Here is a 27,044-nt window from a genome sequence, read left to right as displayed (position 1 = left end):
TACTAAATGTACTAAATGGAAGTTTTAAAGATTTTTTTCCTAAATAGGACAAAATCTGCTGGGTAAAAAAATAAACACACAGCTGCTTATTTATAGATTGTTAATTTGGTGGTGGAAAGATCTATAAATAGATCTGTTTAAATTAAAATTAGAATTAACAAACCATTAAAAAATCCATACTAGCAGTACAGCAAACACTATCCACAGTAAAGAGTCGTTGTGGTGGGTTTAAAGGCTCTGCCAATGCTTTCTTTTGTATATGTGATGACATGTAAAGAAGCTTTATTTAATGGCAGCCTTTAAAGCCAAGACGGGAAAGCTCGCTTGACTGTGGGCAGTATGTAATTCCCACCAGGAATCAGTCAGACGTTTTGGAAAACAGTTGCAGGAATCATTTTAACCCCCAGAAATGCAACGACAAACAATCTGGGTAATAGAGAAGGCATCAGGTTCCTTAAAAAGTTCCAGCTACTTGGTAGAAATGTGCCACATTGTGGTTAAACCAGTTTTAAATATGCACCATTGTTAAGTTAGTACTGGTGAATTTACTGTACGACACGCTGAAAGCCAGTAAAGCCAGCCCTCTTCCTGGAAATCCACTTTCCAGCATAATATAATAACATTATAATACAATTTCGCAGTACCTGCAGAAGGCCTGGATTTGCGGGATTGGGTGTTTTCACATTTAAAAGGAAGTAGATCTCCCGAAAAGGAGCCGCTTTACTTATGGTACGCTTCCCTCTCGCTACGTTCGATCTATCATCTATCGTCTCTCATTGGCCGAGGAAGTCGATGCTAGCCTTGACGGTGCGGTTGGTTGCCACGTCGATGGCCATGGCGCGGATCTCGGTGTCTCCGAACTGCATGAGCGTCTGGATCTCGCGGCGCACTCCCGGCCCGGGGCTCTCCGTGCCGCTGACGTCCAGGCGCAGCGTGCCGCACTTCCGTACCCCGGCGTCCGAGATGAAGCCGACGTGCTCCTTCTCCGAGCAGTACACGTGGATGACGATGATCTGCTGCGAGGGCTTGGCCGGCGTGTAGCTGCGCTTCACCGTCTCGCCCAGGGCCACCGACTGGTCGGCCGAGATGAAGGTGTCGAAGACGTCGGTGCACCAGCGCGTCCCGTCGCGCACCAGCAGCTTCTCGGGCGGGTGCTTGCCCTCCACGTAGCGGTTCAGCACGCCCACGCCGTAGGTGAGCGGCGACCTGCGCACCCTGATCACGCTCGGGTCCAGGCCGAACAGGACGGCGCCCTTCAGGATGGTCAGGCCCACGTCGTGCGGGATGATGACCCGGCTCCGGCCCTGCAGCATGTCCTGCACGGCTTTCTGGAGGAGCGGAGACTCCGCGAAGCCGCCCACCAGGAACAGGAACTTGATGTCTGTCACCTCAGGCTTATCAAACAGCTCCTCTAAATGGGCAAACGAAACAAGTCAAATGTTAGGACTATTTCTCGAACATTCATTTCAAGAATTCAGGTCTACCTTCTTTTTTTGCACCCCCCCTTTTTCTCCCTACTTAGTGTAGCCAATCTGCTCCTGGGGACCCCAATGGCGTCCAAGCATACAGGAGGGTGCAAGCATCCTACCACTCCTTTCTTATTCACCCGTACTTTGGTAATTTGTGCACTCGGAGAGCCACACCCGGCTCCTCCACTGCGTCCTCCACTTTCTGTACAGGCACCCTGGGCAATTAAGGTCCTTACACAGCGTTGATAACCCTACCCCTTAGTCTGTTCTTTTTCTACCCAGCAGACTGGAAGCCAATCGTGCCTGCTAGAGGCCGCCCAGCCGACTGGTAGCAGAGATGAGATTCGAACCCGGGAGCTCAAAAGTAATTACAATGAGAAAAAGTGTAAGGACGGACACTTACTGACGTGCTGAATGATGTGGTCGATGGTGGACTTGAACAGCGCGTTCATGGCGTCTGGACTCATCCTCAACATGCCCTGGGAGGACCACTTTACAAAGTCCACGCTGCAGACATAAAGAGATCAAGTGAGACTTCCTAATCTTACGAGGTCAAGATACTGGATTACTTGATACTTTTCCTTGAGGTTGAAGGACCAAGGGAAGTTTCACCTCATATTCATACTGTAAAGCTGAAAGTCATTTATGACCACCTAATAATCGCCTAAAGACTTTTAGGCTGGCACACACACACACACACACACTTTGTAAGTACAGATCACAGTGACCACACCCACTCACTTGCTCTTGCGCAGAGCGTGCTCCACGCTGTGGCCCCGGAACTTCTTATAGTAGTCGATAAAGGAGAAGGGCAGGTTGATGTTAAGCGGGTTGGAGCGGTCAGGGGCCGCCGCCCTCTTGCGCGACTCGAACGCGATCATCAGGTCGACCCAGGCAGCCGGACGCTTGATCTTGAACTGATCGATGAAGTCCTGGCCGAAGATCTTACAGAGCAGCTTCTCGAACTCGTAGTCGACTCCGATCGAGCCGTAAGGACCCCCTGCAGACAGAGAGAGAGAAAAAGATAAATAGGAAATCAATATGAATCATGTTACATAAACAGGTCAGAAAAGGCAACGTGTCTCCTTACAGCAGACAAAGGCAATCAAAACTTAATGCTTCCAGATGGCACTTAGTCCACCAATATATACCATCACAGCCCATCAGCCAAGACCTTTCTTTAAATGTCTAGGGTTGCCAGATCCCTCTCATAATAGAACATCTGTCTCTGGGAAGTTTAAGGTTTAATCACTTGGGTTGATGTGCGTGATGTCCTTACCCTTCCTAAAATGTGCTTAATAAACAAATGAGAACACGACTGACCTGAAGCTTTGTAGAGTTCCTTCAGGTGTCCCTCAGGCATGCGGATCTGGTGCACCGTCAGGTCCACCGTACCTCCTCCGCAGTCCACCACGACATACCGGTCCCCTGTACACAGCAAGGCATGAAAGGTCATCAGAGGTCACTCTGAAAGGTTATCTGCAGTGGTGTAAACAGCTTCCCAATCTGACTGCCTCTGGCATTGCGTGTTTGGCCCATTAAATGATCTCGGATGCCACAATCCAAGTCTCTAGTCTCAAATGACTGCAGTGATTTTGACTTCACGATCCAAAAGAGATTATGCAACAATGGGAATGATGGGATTGTAGCAAAAGGAGCACCTAGATGATACCCACACCATTATTTAGACAATAAGAGTCTCTACACATCAAAGCAAGAAGCAAACGGGAATCACTCACTTACTTACTTTCTTAATTGCTTATCTAATAAGGGGGGTGTGTGTGTGGGGGGGGGTTGCTGGAGCCTATCCCAGCTTTTAAATGGGCGCAAGGCACACAGTAACACCCTGGACGGGGCGCCAGTCCATCGCTGGGCAGACACACACACACACCCATTCATCTATAGGGCAATTCAGTGTCTCCAATTAAACTGACTGCATGTTTTTGGACTGTGGGAGGAAACCGGAGCGCCCGCAGGAAACCCACGCAGACACGCGGACAACATGCAAGCTCCACACAGAAAGGACCCGGACCGGCCCACCTGGGGACTGAACCCAGGACCTTCTTGCTGTGAGGCTACCCACCGAGCCACCATGCCGCCCTTTCGGGAATCATAAATTACTTTTATTTTATTAGTTTTATAGAATTAATGTGAGCAATGGGTACAGCTAAAACACCTGAGAACGGGGATGTCCAAATACTTTCTCTGCAGCAACAAAGAAGTATAAGCAGCACAAAGACAAGCGAGAGAATGAAAGGATTAGAAAAGAGCGAGTAGGTAAGAGAGATAGTAAACCACCGGGACTCTACCTTCACCGAGTTCGGACCACAGCTCCCCTACGACATTTTCCACCAGAAAGGTGCGGCTTTGCCGATTGCGCCGCACGTGCTCCTTAGCTGCTCGTTAACAGAGACAGAGAGAGAAAAAAAGGAGGCGCGTGAGAGAGGCGGGAAAGTGCTGCTGAGGCGCCGTGTGATCGCTAGAGCGGCGAGGCAAGAAACGGGAACAGAAAATCAGCAGAGCATCATCTAATCTTCAGTTTTACTGAGCTCGAACCAACGAATCGAGTCATCTCCAGTTCCCCAACGTAGAAACATGGTTTTCCATGTGCTAACTGAGGAAGCGGAAAGGAGTACTCAGATCTGGGGCACGCCCTTTTCTGCACTGGACAATAGTGACCCTGCTGACCCTGGCTGTCTGGGTCTAAGAAAAAAGCTGCATGGAGGGACCTTCAAAAAGTTTCCGCACTTTTTAAACTCTATTTATTAAGAATTTCAAAAACAAACTCCATCACTTTTCTTCAGTCGCCTTCCGATGCATTTTTCCAGCGTCGTCCCAACTTTTTAATGCCGTCTGATGCAGCGCTGCTTTCACATCATCATCACATGAAAATCTTCTTCCCCTTAAAGCTTCCTTGATCGTCCAAACATGTGGAAATCAGATGGAGCTAAATCTGGACTATAAGCATCTCTCAGTCTCTCAGACACGCCCGATTACTACTCCTCCTACTACACCCTCACTGCTTATAACCAAAATATAAGTGCGGAAACTTTTTGAAGATCCCTCGTACACCCTATTTTCTCCCTTTTTCTCCCAATTTGGCATAGACCCCTTCTTATTTGCCCACAAATCAGTGGAATTGCACGTGAGGCCAGTCTCACGCATATAGAGTCACACCCTCATCTCCACGTCCCTCCACCTCTACGTCCCTCCACCTCTGTACAGGCGCCTCGGGCTACTAACTAGGGTCCCTACACAGCGTCAAAGACCCCGCCCCATTTTAATCTGGTCTGTTCCCACCCAGCAGATTTCTAGTGGACAATTTTGGTATAATTGTGCCGGCTAGGGGGTGCCCAGGGAGGCTGATATCAAATCGGCCGGAATATCCTGTCATGTGCTATCCATGTACGTGCCTCTAGGGAGCAGCATTTTCTGTCACACAGAATTAATGACGCCTGCTTTGGGGTGTGTTCCAAATCACTGTCCACTAACATGCAGTGAAACTTAGACTATGACCATAAATATAATACATTTAAGGTTTGATTCTTGATATAAGTAAATTTGCGCCCATTCAGTTTAAAGACAATAAGGTTTGACTTCGGCGTTCAATTTAGAGTTCTGAGATCTGAGGCATGTCCACATACTTTTGACCCCCCCCTTCCCCAATTTTACTACATAAAATATTATAAACAAACATCCTCATCGCAAGAGCGGGCAATACTAACCTTGGGTCATCCCAGCGCCCACGTTCTCCGTCGGCTTGTACCCGTTGACGGGCACTTTGTCGCCGAGGTCGATCATCTGGTGGAGGCGGAGCTTGCGGCAATAGATGGAGGCGGCCTCGGGTTCCAGGGAGATGATCAGCTGATCAGGGTTTTCACGTGAAGCCAGACCCGCCTGATATAGGGACAAAAAGAAGTTGTAGGGCAGTTGTAGCCTAGCGGTTAAAGTTCTGGACTAGTAATCAAAAGGTCGCTGGTTCAAGCCCCACCAATTCCAGGTTGCCACTGTTGGGCCCTTGAGCAAGGCCCTTGCTTAGACAGTATACTGTAGTCGACGAGGGCTGTGGCCGTCACAGGTCTGTACGACACGTGCTTAGCTGCCGATCGCTTCTTTTTACCTACCAGGGGTGTGGTCTCACAGATTGTAGTATCACATGCACCATAGTTCATGATTAACTGCCCCTTCCCAATGCAGGCACCTTGACTCTGGGACGAGGAACCCTGTTTTAGCCACTATCCCTCCCCCTACAAACACACAACCAATTGTGTAGGTCTGTGTAGGCGCCTGGCCAGCTGATAGCACAGCTGACATTCGAATTTGTGAGCTCGAGCATGTTTTACCGCTGCGCCACTCTGTTCTGCAGCCTTCCTGATTAGTATTCTCCTAGTACTGACCTTGTCTGCTTCCTGTACAGACATTATTCTCTCTCTGTCACACTCACACACACACACACACACACACACACACTGCTGCAGCCAGACATGTACACAAAACACAAAAGTGCACTGTGGTGGACATGTGGTCCAGGCAGGATCTGTAGGACTGGGAATACGAGGCGGATAGCATGTGTGTGTGTGTGTGTGTGTGTGTGTGTGTATGTGTTACTGACTAAGAGTGTCCCTAAAGGGTGAGATCATTGTCTGTAAACCCTTTCTTCTTCCCCGCAGCCCTTCCCCTTTCTTATTTCTTTTTCTATTAGAAAGCAATTAGTCACCCCTGTACACCCCCCCCCCCCCTCCGTCATGATCCTATTTCCCCCTACAAATAGTAGAATTTGCTATTTCTGCCACACCCATCAATAACTGGCACATATATCAAGTACTGTATGTGGCAATTTGGTGGTGATTGTCCCTTCGACACAGGTCCAATCTGCTGCCACTTCTTATCACCTGCCAGTGTTGGGTTCACACACACAGCCGTATTGTGTACAGATAGACACACTACGCTCTATCTGACTACCCAACGTGGTGCCCTCCCATATCACAGTGGCTGGAGGAAGAGACAGCGCTCGACCTTCCGTCCCTTAAACACGGTCAGTTGTGTTTGTGTGGCGCTTGGCCTGGTCAGTGTCTCTGCCGAACGTTTCACAGTGGTGTGTTCAATTGCCCCCTAAAACTGTGTGTGTGTGTGTTTTTTACCTTATACGCTGCCTCTCTCATGAACTGCTTTGCTGGCATTTTCCAGATAGCCGGGACAGTGATGACCCATCTGACGTCGCCGTTATCGAACTCTATCCCCGCCTGGTCACTCAGTTCCTACGGCCAATCAGAGAGCTGCGTTAGACACCATCAAACGACCTGTACGTACCGCCGGGTAACGAAGCGTGATGTTGCGTACTTTGAGAGCCTGTTCCTTGAAGAAGGCCAGCGCGTAGGCGAATATATCCAGCGCCTTCACTTTCTTCCCATTGGCTGCGTGGAGTTCGGTGTCGATGGACAGATTCTGAGGAGGAGACGAGACAAATGATGAATGAAATGGTGTTCCTGTAGAAGCTTTAATGCTCTGGGAAGATCATAGCTCTCAGTGTGGTTCGGTGGAGTCCCAGAGCCTTAGAAATGACTTAGAATCATTTCCAGACTGACATATTTCTAAAATTTACCAACATTATGAAATAGTGTTCCTGTAGAAACTCTTTATGTGGTTCGGTGGAGTCCCACAGCTTTAGAAATGACTTATCCAGACAGACATATTTAAAAATCCATCTTATTCTAAAATTTGCTCACATGTGGCATTGTGTTCCTATGGAAACTTTAATGCTTTGGGGTAGATCATAGCTCTTTATGTGGTTCGGTGGAGTCCCAGAGCCTTAGAAATGACTTCCAGACCAGTTCCAGACACATATATTTTTATAAAATCCAGATTTTTCTGAACTTGCCTTACTATGTGGCATAGTGTTCCTGTAGAACCTTTAATGCTCTGAGTAAACAGTAGCTCTCAATGTGGTTCGGTGGAGTCCCAGAGCCTTAGAAATGACTTAGAAGCGTTTCCAGACTGACATATTTCCAGTTAAAATCCAGCCATTACATTGTGGCATAGTGTTCCTGTATAAACTTTAATACTCTGGGAAGATCATAGCTCTCAATGTGGTTCGGTGGAGTCCCAGAGCCTTAGAAATATATAGAAACTGTAGAAACTTTAATGCTTGTTTTGATACTGGATAAGCAAGATATTTATTTTCCACAAAGCTTGCTGAAATCATGCCAATCTGTATTAAATTGAGATTTATGATCAGGAATTGACGTTTATACATCATCATGAACACCGCAGTCATCATTCTATAAACTGTATGAATTTACGTACCGCAGTCGTATGAAGTTTCATTTTAAATTTCTCCAGGTAGAGCCACTGCTTCGACTCGGTGGGGTCCAGGTCGTGGTAGAAATCTCTCGCCGCGTAACCGAAACTGTGGAACTTCCTGTCCGGGCTCAGCAAAATAGTGGTCGGCGTCTTCTGATTGGACACTCCCGGATCTCCACCCTCCCAGCGCCTAACGACAAGAGCACAGGAACCAACAGTGCCATCGGTAAGTGCACACAGGTCACAGAGGAGGGTAGGGAGGTAGCCCCCATCTCCCCAATATGTGCCAGAAAGGGCTGCCAGATATTGTAAAATTTCTCGGTAGACCCCCGGACAGTGTATGTAATCTTCTCCAGTCTGAGATGATTGCATGTCATATTTAGTCCAGAGATTTTTGAAACCTGCAGTTCTGATTATTTCCACAGTAATCAGCAGAGCTCGTGTGATATTTCAGCTCTCTGTATCTGTCATGTTCAGCCCAGATTCTGCTTCAGTCACTATTTTAGTCTCACTCATTTGTCTCTCCAGACACCCACACGCCCTAAAACATTAATATATAATAATCTATACATAGAAACCTGTGTGTGTGCGTGAATCTAACCCCACATTTCCTGTACATTTGACCTCATGAGGTCAGTCACTGTGAGCTTCTCAAAATCAGCTTAATCAGCTAAAGGGCTAAATAATCAACCTGCCAATCTAGTCGTATCCAATTACCCCACTGCATTACGCTTCCTCTCTACTGATGTTGACCTCCACTCTGACCGAGGAGAGCCGTGACTAACACACTCCCTCTCCGACACATCTGCATCTTTTCACCTGCACGAGGCGACTTCATATACGAATCAGCTTTGTGTACGGAGAGCCATACCCTGATTCTCATTATCCCTCGTCTCTGTGCAGCGCCATCGATCAGCCAGCAGAGGTCGTAATTGCATCAGTTATGAGGTCCCGTCCGGCACCCCCACTTTGAACAAAAGTCAATCGTTGTTCTTGTATAGGCGCCCAGCTTGCGGATAGCAGGGCTAAGTTTCTCACAATTTAGCGTAGCCAATTAGTCCCCACTGCTGGGGGTATTGATCCCGTACGTGGAGGGTATATTCGACTGACACATGCTCCCTCCAACGCGCCGTTCTCCACGTCCCTCCACTTCTGTACAGGCGCCTCGGGCTACTGACCAGTCTTAGTCTTTAAACAGCGTCGAAGACCCGCCCCCTTTTCCCACCCAGCAGACTTTAGAGGCTAGTTTTGTCTACTGCAGGCACTGGTGTACTGATTCTTAACTGGATCTGGTGCTTTTTTTGACTTTGACTATTGTCAAACGACCCAGCTGTTGGGAGGTGCACATTTCAGTGAGCTCTCAGTGCAGGTCCCAAGCAGGAAGCCATTCATGGTAAAAACTGTGCCAAATCAAGTAGGACGTGTGCCAAGCCGTGTTATAATTGTTTATTAATATATTAATTTTAGTTGTATGTTTAAAATGATCTGACATTTCTTCCTGTTAAAGTATGTGGGTGTGGGAGAGGCCGGACCTCCGTAAACCACGCTCACGTACAGTATATAGGTCATGTTCACTAGAACACGCTTCTTTAGCGGCCCTGACATCTCAGCTGTCTGTCGACCTGTTAGTGTAACCGCCTCAGAATCGACCGATCGTTCTGCTCTCCCACTAAAAGCTTTTAAATTAATTATAAATGAAATCATCTGGATCTTCATCTCGTATGATTCCTCCCTCACTGGCTGTAGGAACTGGGAGATGAAGTCTAGCTGTTAACACACGGGTTTTAGTTTCTCTGATTTCAGTTGGACAGATTAAAGCCTCATGTTTGGAAAGTGTTAAAGAGAGTATAAATGTACTTAAAACAGTTTCAACTAATAAAGGAAAACGTTAAATATTCTACGCGGCCGAAAGTGTGTGGACGCCTGACCATAATCTTTTTTCACTCTGCCTGCTAATCAAGGTCCTTAAACAGCTTTTGAAGACCCCACCCACATAGTCTGGAGACGTGTCTGCTGCAGTCACTGCCAATTATGCCCGCTAGACGGCGCCCAGCCGACCAGTGGCAACGCCGAGTCTCGAACCGAGGAGTTCAGAATCTCGGCGCTGGTGTGCTAGAGGAATATCCCGCTGCACCACCTGGGCGTCACCTGACCGACCATACTCTTGATAAATGTTCATTCATTCATTAATTGTCTGTTTTGCTACGGCTTTATCCTATTAAGGGTTGTGGTGGGTACAATTCACACACACACACACACACACACACACACACATTGTGTTGTGTTGATTTGAGATTGTGTTAAGTGAAAGAGTTCAGACACCAGACTTCAAAGCCTGTGCATGCTGCTTTAACCAGGGTTGCCAAATCTGGGAAAAAGCACCCAGTCATGGTTTGTTTTTGCCAGATAAATAAAATATATGATATAATTTTATTTTACATGATATTTTAAATAATCAAACTAAAAATGCACTTCAGATATTTGATTAATTGTAAAAAAAATTAACAAATCATGAAATCCTGCCAGAGATGTTCAAGTGGTCTTACGATTATCCATCCCGATGTAACACAGTAGTATAAATCATTATAGACGCCCTCTAGTAAAATGATTTTTTTTTAGATATATCCTAAATGTGGGATTTAGGGATGAATGTGGGACGGTGGTAGCCCAGTGAGTACAGCTTTGGAGTATCAGTGGGAAAATACCTGCACGTGTGAAACCCTTTTGTCCTCACCTCATGGTGTGGATGCATTCTGGCTCAGTAGTAAACGCATAGGCGTAGCCGCTGGACGTGGTGCCAAAGTCGATGGCCACCACCACCACGAACGAGTGACGTTCCGGTTCGTTCTGCTCTGAATCCTTCTGCAAAGAAAGAAAGATTTAGGTTTCTTTGACGTTAACTACGGTTTTAACCTTTTTAATTAACTTTCAAACACAAAATTGATCGGTGAGATTTGCATAATATATAAGGGAATGTGAGCAGACGGTCAAAACTGGACACTCGTGTGGCGCAGCACTACTATAGCGCCTTTGTTATGGTCTTGGTGCTACCAGCCTGGCCAGGCACTTGACAGACACATGGATGACATCAAGACAGGAGCAGCGGCAGGAGACGTCGCAGGAAGACTTGAGCATATCCAAACTGGGACTAAAAAAAGAAGCTTGAAAGCTTGTAAAGCTTACCAGTATGTATGTTGGGGAGAGAGGCGTGATGCCTGGGTCGCCAATACTCTTTGCTGGCGACGGGGCAGCCATTGCATCTGAAACACACAGGTAGAAAAGAGTTGGATTACTGGATGTGCATATTAATAAACTCTATATTAACAACTACTATAATAATAATAATACGTTTAATTTATATAAAGAACTTCTTATACTAGACACCAGAGATTCCATACGAGAGTTCCATAGTTTGGGGGCCATGAAACTAAAAGACCCGCCGCCCACAGAAGCAAGCCACTGTTGGGCCCTTGAGCAAGACCCTTAATCCTGTCTGCTCCAGGAGCCGTACGATGGCTGACCCCAGCTTTTAAAATTTTACAGGCACATGACAGGCACATGACCACAAAGAATCTTGTACATGAACGCCCTCTTGTAGAGGCTTTACGTCACATCTAGTAAACCACAGTGAGACCAGAAATGTCATTTTTGCCAACCAAAAATATCCAGCCAACAGCGCCCCATGGGCAGTGTCCTGTGACCACTGATGAAGGTCTAGAAGATGACCGACTGAAACAGTAGTACAGGTGGTTATAATGTTATGGCTGATCAGTGTATCTGTATCATTCATTAGTTCATTCATTTAGGTTATCTGTTTGTCCTTATTTACCTATCTGTATCTAAGCATAACTCCACCTCTCTTCCCGTCTGTACCTATACAAAATGTTTGCACGTATGTGTGGATCTACTTCTTTGTCCGTCTGTCCATCAGTCCATCGTTTCTCTGCAATGTTTTAATAATCTAACTGTCAAGAAATCATTCAAATGCACAAACGTGGCTGGACAAAGTCGTATTCAAGCTTTCAACAAACAACTGCGTCGCCGTGATCAGTCCTCATCATCACACAGCTTCGATTTTCACATTTACGTTTTCCGCTCATAAAAAAGAATCGAATATTTTAAAAGCTTTATCCAGCTAATGCAGCCACTCTTCTCCGCGGTGACATTTGAATGGAATTAGAGCTTGTATTTATATAAAAGCCATCATCCTCATTAGTCCAGTCTAATAGAACCGAAGCGACTGGCTGCGGTTTTATCGCTCGGCAGGGGGCCTCGCAATCTTGCCTCTCTTTTTTAACCCCCCCGACACTCGTCCCTTTTTCAGCCGCGAGCCCCATACTGCGCCGGAGCGCGTGCGGCCGCTCGTCGGGACGCTCTTCGGCGAGTAATTACGCTGAGTGAGTGGCGGCCTGCTGCTTAATGCTTTCTCACGACTCGCGTGTGACGCCATCGTTGATTCTTCACGAACAAAAAAAACCAACACGGTACAATAAAAGATAAAATCAACAGACGATGTGTAAAATAATTGTTGATAATGATGAACGCCTGTAAGTGGAGCGTGATTATTTAGACGTTTCTCTCCCCCGTCTCTGTTCTTAATGTAGTTTGAGGGTTGAAGAAAGTATATTGTGTTTAAATAACAGCGTGTAAACATTTCAGCTTTGTTATGGCTGATTGAGCGATCGTGATTGGCGTGTTTTTACCTTTTATTTGTGACAAAGCTGCTCGTTATTACACAAACATGGTGGGAGAAATTAGGGACAGAAAATAAACATCGTAAGTGTTGTATTAAAAATACAGAATAAAGCAGGTGTAAAATGATTGATTCTGATGATTTTCCTAATCACACAACAGTTTAGAACAGCACAAACACTCCTGATCGAATCAAACACGTTAACTTTACACAACTCCACCACACACAGTGAAATTTATTTACAGTTACGACATTCAGCAAACGCTTCCATCCAAAGCAACTTACAATTATGACTAAACACAATTTGAGCGATTGAGGATTAATGGCCTTGCACAAGGGCCCAACAGTGGCAACCTGGCAGTGGTGGGGCTTAAACCAGGAACCTTTTGATTGTAAGTCCAGTATCTTAACTGCTCAGCTAACACACAGCAATTTTATTACATTCTTTATTTTGTGCTAAATTATTATTATTATTATAATTACTGTTATTTTGATTATTATTATTATTAATAATAATATTATTATTATTATTATCATTATTATTATTATTATCATCATCATTAATTATTATTATTACTATTATCATTATTACTATCATTATCATTATTATTATGCTATTATTATTATTATCATTATTATTATTGTTATTTTTTACCATTATTACTATTATTATTATTATCATTATTATTTTTACTTATCATCATCATTATTATTATCATTATTACTATTATTATTATTATCATTATTATTATTATTATCATCATTATTATTATCATCATTATTAATTATTATCATTATTATTATCATTATTATTATTATCATTATTATTTATCATTATTATTATTATCATAATTAATTATCATTATTATTACTTATCATTATTATTATTATCATAATTACTGTTATTTTTATCAAAACTATCATAATCATTATTAATATTATTATTATCTTTATTATTATTATTAGAAATAGTACTATTATTAGCATTGCTATCTTTTTCATTGTTTCATTGTTATTATTACTAGTATTATTATTATTATTATTATTATTGCTATTATCATTATTATTGTTGTTATTATTATTACATTAATTATTATTATAATTTGTTATTATTTTTTACCGTTTCACTGGTGTTAAACTTAAAAGTAAATGAACTTATATTTGAACACGTTGTTGTCCTCAGTGTAAACAAAAAAATCTATAGTGAATGAAGTGTATGAGAGACACGGCATCCTGTTTTTATTCTTCCTTACTTCCTGTGCAGGGAATGAATGACTGCACACACACACACACACACACAGGAATGTCATGCACATGAAGCACAGGAAGCAGCAAAGGTCAGAGGTCAGGCGTCCACTGTGGAGGTTCAGTGCACTTCAGTGAATTTCAGATGTACTCACGTCTTTGTACTGTGATCTTCTATCAGCATAAAATACACTGTATAGCCAAAAGTATGCGGACGTCTCTCCTAAATACTCAGGTCAGGTGCTTGAGCCACATTCATTACTAACAGGTGAATAAAATTAATTATATATAAATATTACATGGTTTTAATTGTATGCCAACAGTTTCCTTTCAGCCTGAATGCGCCTCTGTGATTATTATTATTAATATTATTATTATTGTCATTAGTATTATAATTACTATTATTATAACACCCATTATTACTATTGTTATTATAATTATTATTGTAGTTATTATTATTACTATTATTATTAGTGCTCTGATTATTATTACTATACTGTTATTATTGTTCGTTTTTGTACTGTTACTATTAATATTGTTATTATTACTATTATTGTTGTTTGATTATTGCTTTTGTTATTGCTAATATTATTGCTATTATTGCTATAATTATTTATTATTATTATTATTATTATTATACTGTTATTATTATTCATATTTGTTTCGTTATTATTAATAATATTGTTAGCATTTCTATTATTATTATTACACTTTTTATTATTGCTACTATTATTATTATTACACTTTTTATTATTATTACTATTATTATTATTATTATTATTACTAATATTCTTATTATTATTACTATAATTTTTACTAATATTATTGTTATTATCATCTTTATTATTACTATTATTATTACTATTACAATTATTATTACTATTATTATAATTTGTATTATTACTATTATAATAATTAGTTTTATTACTATTATTATCTTTATTATTATTATTGCTATTATTAATATTGCTGTTATTATTATTATTGTTATTATTATTACTACAGTATTATTATGGCTATTACTATTAATATTATTATTATATGTGTCTACGTACTTATAGTTTATGTATTAATAACTATTTAAGCAAAGTAATGTTTAAAAATAAGGAACAAATAATTAGACCACAAATTAGTAACAGCACTTATAATAACTCATATAACGTAATAATTACTGACAGTCAGTATTTATAATCACAGTGTTGGAGGTGTTAGCATTAGGGTCGTGTAGGGCGGGACGATATATCAGTTCATCTGAGATAAATAAAATGCTTCTGTATGTATGGATTAGGCTGTACAGGTTAAAGGTGGGTGACGCCCGTCATGGTTATAATCCAGTGTGGTGGAGGAGCTCGGGGGGAAGGGGGGGGGGGGGGATACGGGCATCATATAGGGTTACAGAGCAGCATATTTTAACCATGTGTGAGTGAAATTAGGGAGGAGAAATATGCAGGACGAGGGGGGTGAGGGGGGAACAGAAGAGAAAGTTCTGAGAAAGAATGAATTTAGGACGTTTTCACTCTGAAGCGCCAACAGTAAAAATCATGTACTTAATAAATCCACGTATAAACATACACTATACGGACTAAAGTATTGGGACACGCCTTTTAATTACTGAATCCATGTGTGTCCGACATAACAGAATGAATCAGATTTATAAAGGAAATTACAGCATATTCAGCTTCCTACTTTGCTGCAACAGTTTAGGGAAGGTCCTTTCCTGTTCCTGCAAAGACATGAATAAAATCTGATCACTGCTGAATGTGATCAGTCACCCCCATCGCAGGCGCCTCGAGCGGTCAGCAGGGGTCACACTTACCCCTGCGACCAGGAAACCCCGTTCCCTGTACAGTAGCGTACGCACGTGGCAGCATTGAACCAAAATGCTGCAAAAAGCGAATTGAGTCATGTCCTATTCTCTGTTGTGATTTTTCAGGCGTGTTAACTACACCCTCGCCGGCCAAGGAGCAGCGCAGGCGAGCGCACGGCACCCCTGACTTGTGTAAAGCCACGACGACAAGTTTTCCACTCCAAGGTAAGCGAAATCCAGAAGTATTCGTGTCATACCTAGTGCGCTATTGTCCGTAAATGTGGGAGGAGTTTGCCAAGAGCAAAATTGCAATAGCAACCGTAAACAATAGTGTCGAGGCGACAGGACATTTGAATTTAGTCCCATTAGTCGAATCATGTGACTTCCCATCGACCTTTCCTCCCTCAGACACGACCAGACTAAACTTGCGTCCTCACAGTAAGCTAACACGTTGGATCACGTACTGCGTTCATTAAAAATTGTGAGCACATTTTTTTCATGCGTTCTGCTTCTCCTAAGCCGCCACGTCTTCGCAGGAATCCGGTCACGCCTCCGTATCTGATCTGCCGTTTCCTAAACACAGTCCGCCCAGTCTGGTCAGCGAGCACTTCGATCGGTGACTGGAATGTGCACCGACACACAAAAAAGCCCCCACACACAGACACACAGCTGTTTTAGGTTATACAGACACACGGACGTAGTGTCAGTTAACAGCTGGAACCACTGCAGGCTCAGACGCTCTTTATTTATATTACTGATCCGGTCTGCGTTGCCAGATCTGTGGAAACGTGCAGAAATTCCCATGCTGCATGAAAACCTTCAGAAAATAATTATTATAGCTAAAATATACAAGTATAACACAAGTAAACAATAATTCATTATGGATTTCAGATCCAGGTTCTCTCGTCCTATATCAGCGCCTGTCCTTGATGAAATGGGCGCAAATCTTGCCCCCAAAAAACGCTCTGTATTAAAGTATAATGTTTTGAAATATGGTGTTCATCAAAATATGATCTGGAGTCCACATACTTTTGGCTATGTGCTGTATTTGTCGCTTTTTTTGGTTGTTTGGTGTTCAGACGCCCTGAGTTCAGACGTCTTGTGTGTGTTCAGACGCCCTGTATGTTTGGAAGCCCTGTGTTAGGTTCAGATGTCCTGTGTGTGTACAGACGCCCTGTGTTGGGTTCAGACATCCTGTGTGTGTTCAGATGTCCTGAGTGTGTTCAGATGTCCTGAGTGTGTTCAGATGTCCTGAGTGTGTTCAGACGCCCTGTGTGTGTTGTGTTCAGACACCCTGTGTTGGGTTCAGACGCCCTGTGTTGTGTTCAGACACCCTGTGTGTGTTCAGATGTCCTGAGTGTGTTCAGACGCCCTGTGTTGTGTTCATACGTCCTGTGTTGTGTTCATACGTCCTGTGTTGGGTTCAGACACCCTGTGTGTGTTCAGATGCCCTGTGTGTGCTCAGATGTCCTGAGTGTGTTCAGACACCCTGTGTGTGTTGTGTTCATACGTCCTGTGTTGGGTTCAGACACCCTGTGTGTGTTCAGATGCCCTGTGTGTGTTCATACGTCGTCCTGTGTTGTGTTCAGACACCCTGTGTGTATTCAGATGCCCTGTGTGTGTTGTGTTCAGACGTCTTGTGTTGTGTTCATACACCCTGTGTGTGTTCAGCCGCCCAGTTTTGCTGGTCCCTCGATTATTTAAGACACACTAAGAATCATACATAAGTCTGGAAACAGGAGGCACGACTTTTACAAAATAAAATGTTCCTCAGTAAACGACTCCAGCCTCTAGTTGTAGCTTCCCGGTCAGTCGTGGTTTTGCTATTGTAGTAAAGAACAATAGAAAACGGAGTTTGAAAGAAGCTAAGTGCGAGTGTAAACACACACTCCGTCTGCTCTTTGTCTGTAATGACATTTCGTCTCTCTGGCTGCTCGGGATAAGAATAGATTTCCTTCCTGAAAGTTCTGGATCGGGATGCTCTCGTTACGACGAGACGAGACGGATGAACACAATGGGCTAATACCGACCTCAAATCTTCTCTCCATCAGCCCCTCGGCGCACCAGCCTGAGAGTGGATACGTCTACCATTTAGTCATGAGCTTGTCGGAGATACAAATGCAAAATCACGGATGTTAGTATGGAGTCGTAACAGCATATGCAGCAATAACAGGCTCTACTCCTCTGATAAGGTTTTCTACATGATTTTATCGGATTTTGTACGAGGGTTCGAGCTCTTAGCTCCATGTATATATATATAATAGTATATATAAGAGTACATAATAAAAGCAATAGTGTAGATTATAATTTGTTACTTGCTGTCCTTCAACGGCAAATAGTATGAAGGCCTCAGAGTGGCAAATCATATTACACAGAGCACTGAACACAGCCCTGCTTTCTCCCTCACCGAACACCAGTGGAATGAATTTCAATACTCATTGCAAGACAGGCCTTTATGCACAACACCTATAAGCTTTTAGCGTACAAATTCCCACAGATACACTCTGAAATCTTTGGAAAGCCTGTCTATTACAGTGGACTCCATATTAACGTTCATGAGTTGTATAACCAGACACCACTCAATTCAACGATCGACATTTCCGTCCACTCCGAAGGGGTCGGCTTTCAACCCTAACCCTTAAACCGAGTCCGCGGGGAATTCGCTTTAAACAGCAAAACACACGGTGGATGCCTGGGTTCAATCCTGAACGAAAGGATATAATTTATGCTGTCAAATTGATGTTATACACCTGTCAGTAATATGTTTAGCGCAAACACTTGACCTTAAGAAAAGTAAATATAAGAGGTGACCACATACTTTTGGCCAAATAGTGCAGTCATTCCTAGACTGACAAATAGGACACAATGAGGGCAGTCATTGTGGAAAAGGTGACCCCACACCTGAGATATTAAAGGGATAAAAAGACAGTAAATAGTATGAAGGCCTCAGAGTGACAAATCCTACAAATCAACAGAGCACTGAACACAGCCCTACATGCGTACGAATTCCCACAGACACTCTCTGAAATGTTTCGGAAAGCCTGTCTATGAGAGTGGACTCCATATAAGCATTCATCCACATTTCTGTCCACTCGAGCGGGGTCGGCTTTCATGTATCTTTAAACCGAGTCCGCGGGGAATCCGCTTTAAGCAGCTATACTGCATTTCAGAGTGGCAGCTGGTGATGGTGCAGCAGATGGTCTTTGCTTCGGCGCCTGGGTTCAATCCTGAACCTGCATTATTTTTGTGGAAGTCTTTCCACTGACTGTCTTGGAAATCCAGGGACTAGGACTGACCTTAGTAAATAAAAAGAGATGTCCACATACTTTTGGCCAAATGGTGTACTGTCCATTCTAGACTGACAAATAGGACACAATGAGGGCAGTAATTGTGGAAAAGGTGACCCCACACCTGAGATATTAAAGGGATAATCAAGACTGGTAATTACTAACAATAAATCCAATAATAAATTAAAAAAATTAATAAATAAAAAATAATAAACTGCAGCCCGGGGGCTCACATTTCCTCAAATAAAAAATACTGGCAGAGAAAAATAAAAATAGAAACACAGGTAAAACCTAAGAAGAATCCCAAGCTACTCAATCCACCAGTGAGTTCCATCACCCAGAATGACTGCACACAATTACGCCTTCTCAGAAAACAGGAGCCTGTTATAGATGCAAAACTTTATGGGTCTGTCTAAAAACCTAATGATCTCTCTACATAAACGTCATCCTACGCTCCCGAGAAGAGGGCGTGTCTAAATTCTTAATTACTAGATTCCTTAAAACGCTCCTACTGAGGCGCCTTAATTCTGAGTGATGATCTGAATGAATAACGAGGGAGCGCCCGACGCTTCTCGGCTTTTCGGGACACGGAGGGACACGTTAGCTGGCGTGCTAGCGGGTTGTGCCGCCTGAGGCTAACTGTGTTAGCTTGGTAAGCTAAAACTGTGGTGACGTAATCGGCGTAATCGCTGTCTAAATAATAGTAGTGCTATAGTAGTGTTAGAATCCTCTCTACTCAGGCAGCTGATCAGGTGGGCAGTAGGCATCTTACTAGGTTTTCACACAGACCCCATAACAGCGCCCATGGTTATAGAATGGAGTGTAAAAGATGTTTATTGGTACGTGTCCACATACTTTATGTCCCAAAGTGTGTGTGTATATACTGTATAATACACTGTTTATTACTTTCTGGTAGAACCGCCGGTTTCTGGAAGCACATGGACTCGTCTCGGTCTCACCGCGGAAAAAAATCAGGACAGAGCTCTAAATTATTAAAGAATGTGCAGTAATTCAGGCTCTTTCCTGTCGGTGTGGCCAGCGCTCGTAAAAAAACACGCCACACTTGGGATTTCATGGTCGTGTTAGGGCTAAAATCAAGCCGTGAAAAGCTAGTGCGGTAGAGGCGGAGATACAAATTGGGGACTTAAATACGAATATTTAAAAAAAATAGAAAATAAAACGTTAATATTCCTGTATTCTGCAGGTTGGATCTGAAAACTTGGTCTGATTTTAAGCAATAGAAAAGATGGATGTGCTCAAATTCATCTCAGCTGCCCTATCGACCGGTCGGGAGGCTGACAGGCACAATCGGCTGTGTCTAAGGGAGGAAGACGACGAACGGGGTCATCGTTGCTGCTGCTGTTGTACAAGGAATGAGCAATTTATGCTCCGTGTGACTCTGGCGGGTGAAAAGAAGCGCCCGGTGACTTGTAAAAAACACGCCACACTTGGGATTTCATGGTCAGGTTCATACACCTGCCCTTGAATCTCAGCTGCCCTATCGACCGGTCGGGCGTCTGACAGGCACACTCGGCTGTGTCTAAGGGAGGAAAATGACTAACGGGGTCATCGTTGCTGCTGCAGTTGTACAAGGAATGAGCAATTTATGTGTGGCTTTCTGTACGCGACACGGCTCTCTGTGAGATTCCGTCTCTGGCGGGTGAAAAGAAGCGCCACACTTGGGATTTTATGGTCGTATCTGGGCACAAATCAAGCGGCTGAGATTCGAGATTCTTGTTTCTGGGTTATGACAGTGTGGCTTTGTAGTAAGAGAGCGCAGGTGATAGACTGGCCTGCCTGCAGTCCGGTCCCACTGAACACATGTAGAACATAATAAAGTGATAATTCGCAAGCACACCAGTGCAGAGATTCTGAGCTCCCGGGTTCGAATCTCGGCTCTGCTACCGGTCGGCGGGGGCCCCCTAGCAGGCACGATCGGGGTCCCCAGCAGCATCGGGGTCCCCAGCAGTGGATTGGCTACACTACTTAAAACATTAAATATATTGTCTTTGTATTGTTATTAATCAACACAGATCTAACTGTCCCAACTTTTTTGGAACTGGTTATACTGTACTGGTACTGGTGCACAGACAGTGACAGCTTCCGCATTTTGTTACATCACTTAGCATATTCGTGTAGGAGGCATCGCCAAAGTCATTCAGCTGACCTCCGGCGGACCATAATCCTTACTTCCTTCCTTCATTCCAGCCCCCCACACCCCACCCCCTCACACACATAGTTGACAGACACAGACACCCCCTGCCAGCCCTCAAAGTGAAGCTTGAAGGCCAGTTAATTAAGGCACACCTCACACTACTGGAAGAAAGGAGGTCACGTCGTGGTCAAAAGTATGTGGACACAACACAGTGGATCAGAGAGGTGGACCTGGATAGTAATAGGAGGGTGGGGCCAGGAATGGTGTCCGGCGTAAAACTGGGCAAGATAAGGTATGTGGATCAGAATGATCCGCTGTGGCGACCCAGTTAAACACACACACACACACACACACACACACACAGCCACACCCTGAACGCATGATCCTGCTGCACTGCTCAGTGTCTCTAGAGGTGTGTGTGTTGGGGTCAGAGTGCAGGGTCAGCCATTGTACAGGCCCCTGGAGGAGACAGGGTTAAGGACCTTGCTTAAGGGCCCAACAGTGGCTGCATGGCAGAGCCAGGATTCGAACCTTCAATATTCTGATTGCTAGCCCAAAGCTCGACTCATTAGGGTAGCACTGTAGGCGCGTATGTTGGTGTATTGCTGCATACAGATGTGTGTGTGTGTGTGCAGATGTGGACACTCATGCATGTTCAGTGTGTGTGTCCAGGCGTGGCAGTGCGGCAGTAATGATCCTCTCACTTGTTGACTCAGCAGTCATTACATTGCCCCGTGCTGCCTTTAGCGAGGAGAACAACACTCTCTCTCTCTCTCTCACACACACACACACACAGCAACAGGCATCCCGCCTTATCAAGCATCAATAACGGCATCAATACTGGGCAGCCAGCGTGACACGAAAACCAGCCCAGCCACAAATCACAAAGCTGAAGCACTTAGCTTTGTGGCTAACGCTGAGCTCCAGATCATCAGCGGCAGTCGGCGCACTTTGGTAATAAATAAATGTATCATATATTTTAGCATCAGCATTTTTTTATGCCCGCTGCCCACTAGAATGATCACAATGCCAAAAAAAGTGCCAGTTAGCATAGCGTTATTTATTATTTATTATTCTGACCGAGGAGAGCCGTAGCAGCCAAGTAGCCAGTAGCCGAGTTCATATGGAGATCCGTATCGCGCACGGACAGTCACATATCTATCCCTATTATCCCTCGTCTCTATACAAGTGGCATTAATCAGCCAGAAGAGGTCGCTCCGGTCCCCTCAGGCGTTCCTACCTTAGTTTGAGTTCGAGACGTCGGGTCGGGAGTGCTAGCGCCAGGCACGCCCAGTTCCAACGGTCTATTCCATTGAACACCTTCCGGACTGACTGGAATGTTGATTGCGAGCCAGGCTTCGACTGAATGGGTGCAAATTCCCATATACAGACTCCAAACCCTTGTGGCAAGCATCACAAGAAGTGGGGTGTGGCGGGCATGGTTCTATATTAGTGCCTATTAGTGGTATGGGATGGAATGCCATGAATGTTTGGACACAGGTTGTCCAAGGCTGTCCAAAGTCGAGCAAGCTTTACATCACATGAGGGTTAAAGTTCTGCCCCAAGTGGACACTTTTTTTGGAAGGAGGGGGGCGAGGCTGCTGGTTGTTTTTAAAAAATACCTGTCCTGACATGCTGGATGCCCTCGCTATGTGGTCCAGGCTTGGGACCAGCACTCCCAGGTGAGCAAGGCTGTTCGGCCACCCGCCTCCCACAGACACAGCCCGACCGGCTGGTTTAAACCCCACATATCAGTAGTAGTGGGTGGGCGTATAAAAAATACAACCATTAAATGAATCAATTGAATCAGTTTAATTGAATCAGTTCAGTTCAGCCAAGATTGTGCCAGTAAATAAATGATTTATTAGCGAAACTCAACAGCCAATAAGAAAACAGCAAGGTCATGAATGTAGCACCACACAACATGTGTGAGAACGTAAATTTGGGGACTACACAAACAGAAAGGCATGATGGGAAGTCGTTCAAGTTCAAAGATGTTCCAGAAATGGTTTGTTTACACAAGAATCGTCCCAAGTCCATCTAACATAACAAACCCCGGCGCACCTTTCAGTATGTGCGGGCGTGCACGGCTCGGAGGCCATCCTCTCCCCCCCGGGAACAAAGAACCCCTTTATGCCCGCTGCCTGAAAGTGCCACCGTGGGAAACAGCAGGGGGGCTGTTTTTCTCCTCCTGGCATCTTCATTCAGCCTGAAACCCGAATGGCTTTCGACTCTTCTACATATGTGCAAATCAAAGAGGAAGAAAAACGGCTTCCTCACTCGAGGTCGAGGTTTCCGGATCTTGCCAGCGCCTGTAGAGCAGGGTTTAGATACACAACACAGGTCCGACACGGGGGCATTCGGGGCTGAGATTTAACCAGGCACGATGGCTCAGGGTGGCGGGATTCACAGTTTGAGTTTGGAAGCAAATGGTCGTGTCTGTGCACCCATGCATATGCAAAAAAGCCGGTCGCCAGGCAGGTGTCGGCTTTTACAGGGAGACACGACCTCCCCGCGCAACCTGTCTCCAGCAATCAGGTCAGCACTGAGTCTTCTTCTTTAATGCTTGACCCTTCAGATGCCCTTTTACATTTTCTGCATTTAGGGGACGCTTCTATCCAAAGTGACCTACAGTACTGTGACAGTATACAGTCTAAGCAACTGAGGGTTAAGGGCCTTGCTTAAGGGCCCAACAGTGGCAACCTGTCAGTGGTTGTGAGGCTTGAACCAGCGATCTTCTGATTACTAGTTCAGTACCTTAACAGTTTGGCTACAACTGCCCTCATAGAACACAACAGAATAGTCACAATTGTTTGGGTCAGCCCTGGAGCCGAGAGGGTTAAGGGTCTTGCTCAAGGGCCCAACAGCGGCAACCTGGTAGTGGTTTGAGGCTTGAACCAGTGACCTTTTGATTGCTAGTCCAGTACCTTAACCACTAGACTACAACTGCCCCAAATGGCATCACAACAAATTTTTACATTACATTTATCCAAAGCAAGCAATTGAGGGTTAAGGGCCTTGCTCAAGGGCCCAACAGTGGCAACCTGGCAATAGGGTTTGAACCAGCAATCCTCTAATTACTAGTCCAGTACCTTAATTGTTTGGCTACAACTGCCCTAATAGAATAGAATAGTCACAATTGTTTGGGTCAGCCCTGGAGTTTAATAACTAGCCATAAGCGCTGGACTTGTAATCATAAGGTTGCTGGTTCAAGCCCCATCATCCAAGAAAGACTAAATATATAATGAAATGATCTTGTTCCAACTTGGTGGTGGCAGTTTGGGAACGTTTGACCAGTTTGGTGTGGAGAAACTCCACTGGCCTGCATATAGACATGACCTCAACCCTGTTTGGAATTAATTGGACTGTGAATTGGACTGATCTGGATTGCTCTGTTAAATTAACTGGAACAAATACTACAGTCAAATCGTGTGTAAAGCCTACACAGAAGAGTAGAGCCTGTTATAAATGCAAGTGGGGTTGAAGGCAATTCTATGTTAACACATTCTTTTGGCCATTAGTTTCACATTAAGTCCTCCTGACCCATGTAGCTCAGCTAAAAAAGTTAAACAGCCCTGTGGATTATGTGCTTCGAAATATAAAGTGTCTAAAGTCATTAGATGCAAACGATGCTCTGATGGTCTGGATCACACGACTGGTCTTTAAAAAGTGTCCCAGTCCGGTCCACAGGTCGGTGATTTTACTGATTCGCCTGATTCAGCTCATCAGTTAATTACCAGGCCTGGAAGATGTACCAACAGGGTTATTAAAATAAGCTGGACTCCAGCCCTTGGTGTGCACCACTGAAGTGTAGTTCTCCTGGTTTGAACTCACATCTAAGACCCAGCAGGTGAAATGGGAAGAAAGATGCTCTACATATATATACAGTGTATCACAAAAGTGAGTACACCCCTCACATTTCTGCAAATATTTCATTATATCTTTTCATGGGACAACACTATAGAAATAAAACTTGGATATAACTTAGAGTAGTCAGTGTACAACTTGTATAGCAGTGTAGATTTACTGTCTTCTGAAAATAACTCAACACACAGCCATTAATGTCTAAATAGCTGGCAACATAAGTGAGTACACCCCACAGTGAACATGTACAAATTGTGCCCAAAGTGTCAATATTTTGTGTGATCACCATTATTTTCCAGCACTGCCTTAACCCTCCTGGGCATGGAATTCACCAGAGCTACACAGGTTGCTACTGGAATCCTCTTCCACTCCTCCGTGATGACATCACGGAGCTGGTGGATGTTAGACACCTTGAACTCCTCCACCTTCCACTTGAGGATGCGCCACAGGTGCTCAATTGGGTTTAGTCCATCACCTTTACCTTCAGCTTCCTCAGCAAGGCAGTTGTCATCTTGGAGGTTGTGTTTGGGGTCGTTGTCCTGTTGGAAAACTGCCATGAGGCCCAGTTTTCGAAGGGAGGGGATCATGCTCTGTTTCAGAATGTCACAGTACATGTTGAAATTCATGTTTCCCTCAATGAACTGCAGCTCCCCAGTGCCAGCAACACTCATGCAGCCCAAGACCATGATGCTACCACCACCATGCTTGACTGTAGGCAAGATACAGTTGTCTTGGTACTTCTCACCAGGGCGCCGCCACACATGCTGGACACCATCTGAGCCAAACAAGTTTATCTTGGTCTCGTCAGACCACAGGGCATTCCAGTAATCCATGTTCTTGGACTGCTTGTCTTCAGCAAACTGTTTGCTGGCTTTCTTGTGCGTCAGCTTCCTTCTGGGATGACGACCATGCAGACCGAGTTGATGCAGTGTGCGGCGTATGGTCTGAGCACTGACAGGCTGACCTCCCACGTCTTCAACCTCTGCAGCAATGCTGGCAGCACTCATGTGTCTATTTTTTAAAGCCAACCTCTGGATATGACGCCGAACACGTGGACTCAACTTCTTTGGTCGACCCTGGCGAAGCCTGTTCCGAGTGGAACCTGTCCTGGAAAACCGCTGTATGACCTTGGCCACCATGCTGTAGCTCAGTTTCAGGGTGTTAGCAATCTTCTTATAGCCCAGGCCATCTTTGTGGAGTGCAACAATTCTATTTCTCACATCCTCAGAGAGTTCTTTGCCATGAGGTGCCATGTTGAATATCCAGTGGCCAGTATGAGAGAATTGTACCCAAAACACCAAATTTAACAGCCCTGCTCCCCATTTACACCTGGGACCTTGACACATGACACCAGGGAGGGACAACGACACATTTGGGCACAATTTGGACATATTCACTGTGGGGTGTACTCACTTATGTTGCCAGCTATTTAGACATTAATGGCTGTGTGTTGAGTTATTTTCAGAAGACAGTAAATCTACACTGCTATACAAGCTGTACACTGACTACTCTAAGTTATATCCAAGTTTCATGTCTATAGTGTTGTCCCATGAAAAGATATAATGAAACATTTGCAGAAATGTGAGGGGTGTACTCACTTTTGTGATACACTGTATGTACATTCATCAAGTTCTGCAGTTTATCGATTTTAAACAACATGCAGCGTCATCAAGGTTACACCAAGGTGCAATGCTTCTAAATCCGACCTGCATGCTGCTGACTGATCCATACCAACTCGAATGCTGATGCCTGCATGATTGATACCCACCACGTCATACACAAACCAGGTTCGAGCCCCCTGTCCACGTCCCAAACTGTTCCATGGACTACATGGGACGCACTGGAAACGATTCAATCCCTTATGCTGCGTTGCACTTACACAGGAAGCACACAGGGCTTCAGGATTCGACCTGAGTGTCCTTTACAGAGGACGACAGCATCTGTCCGGCGCAGCTGAGCCCTAAAAAGTACCGCAAATCCTCCCAGATGAGCAACGAGTCGCATCGCATCATATCATATGTCATAAAGGTTGCGCAACCCGCATGCACAAAACAAATCAATCTGCACCTCAGATGTTCAGCACACGAAACTCTGCGTTTATTTAACATGCATTTAGTTTGATCTGGAGGTCTGAAGCCCTACCTCTTTGCGCTTGTACCTGGGATCAGGAGGATGGACGCTGGGAATGAGCGCAGACTTTTTTTGCTGCATTGACTCAGCGCTC

General features: G+C 44.5%; 1 protein-coding gene across 1 annotated transcript; it reads right to left on the bottom strand.

Annotated features, from left to right (window-relative positions):
• Positions 1-562: 562 nt before the first annotated feature.
• Positions 563-27,044, bottom strand: hspa12a (heat shock protein 12A). Its single transcript, XM_063006985.1, has 12 exons — positions 26,963-27,044; positions 10,953-11,029; positions 10,504-10,631; positions 7,773-7,959; positions 6,810-6,914; positions 6,611-6,727; positions 5,195-5,366; positions 3,779-3,865; positions 2,793-2,897; positions 2,211-2,469; positions 1,873-1,976; positions 563-1,411 (listed from the first exon to the last, which is right to left on the bottom strand). The coding sequence occupies exons 2-12, from the start codon at positions 11,022-11,024 to the stop codon at positions 774-776; spliced, it is 1,974 nt and encodes a 657-aa protein (XP_062863055.1). The 5' UTR covers positions 11,025-11,029; positions 26,963-27,044; the 3' UTR covers positions 563-773.

Source organism: Trichomycterus rosablanca, chromosome 13, assembly GCF_030014385.1.
Source record: "Trichomycterus rosablanca isolate fTriRos1 chromosome 13, fTriRos1.hap1, whole genome shotgun sequence".
Taxonomy (NCBI): domain Eukaryota; kingdom Metazoa; phylum Chordata; class Actinopteri; order Siluriformes; family Trichomycteridae; genus Trichomycterus; species Trichomycterus rosablanca.
Note: the sequence above shows the minus strand (reverse complement) of the source record. Positions and strands in the feature narration are given on the sequence as shown.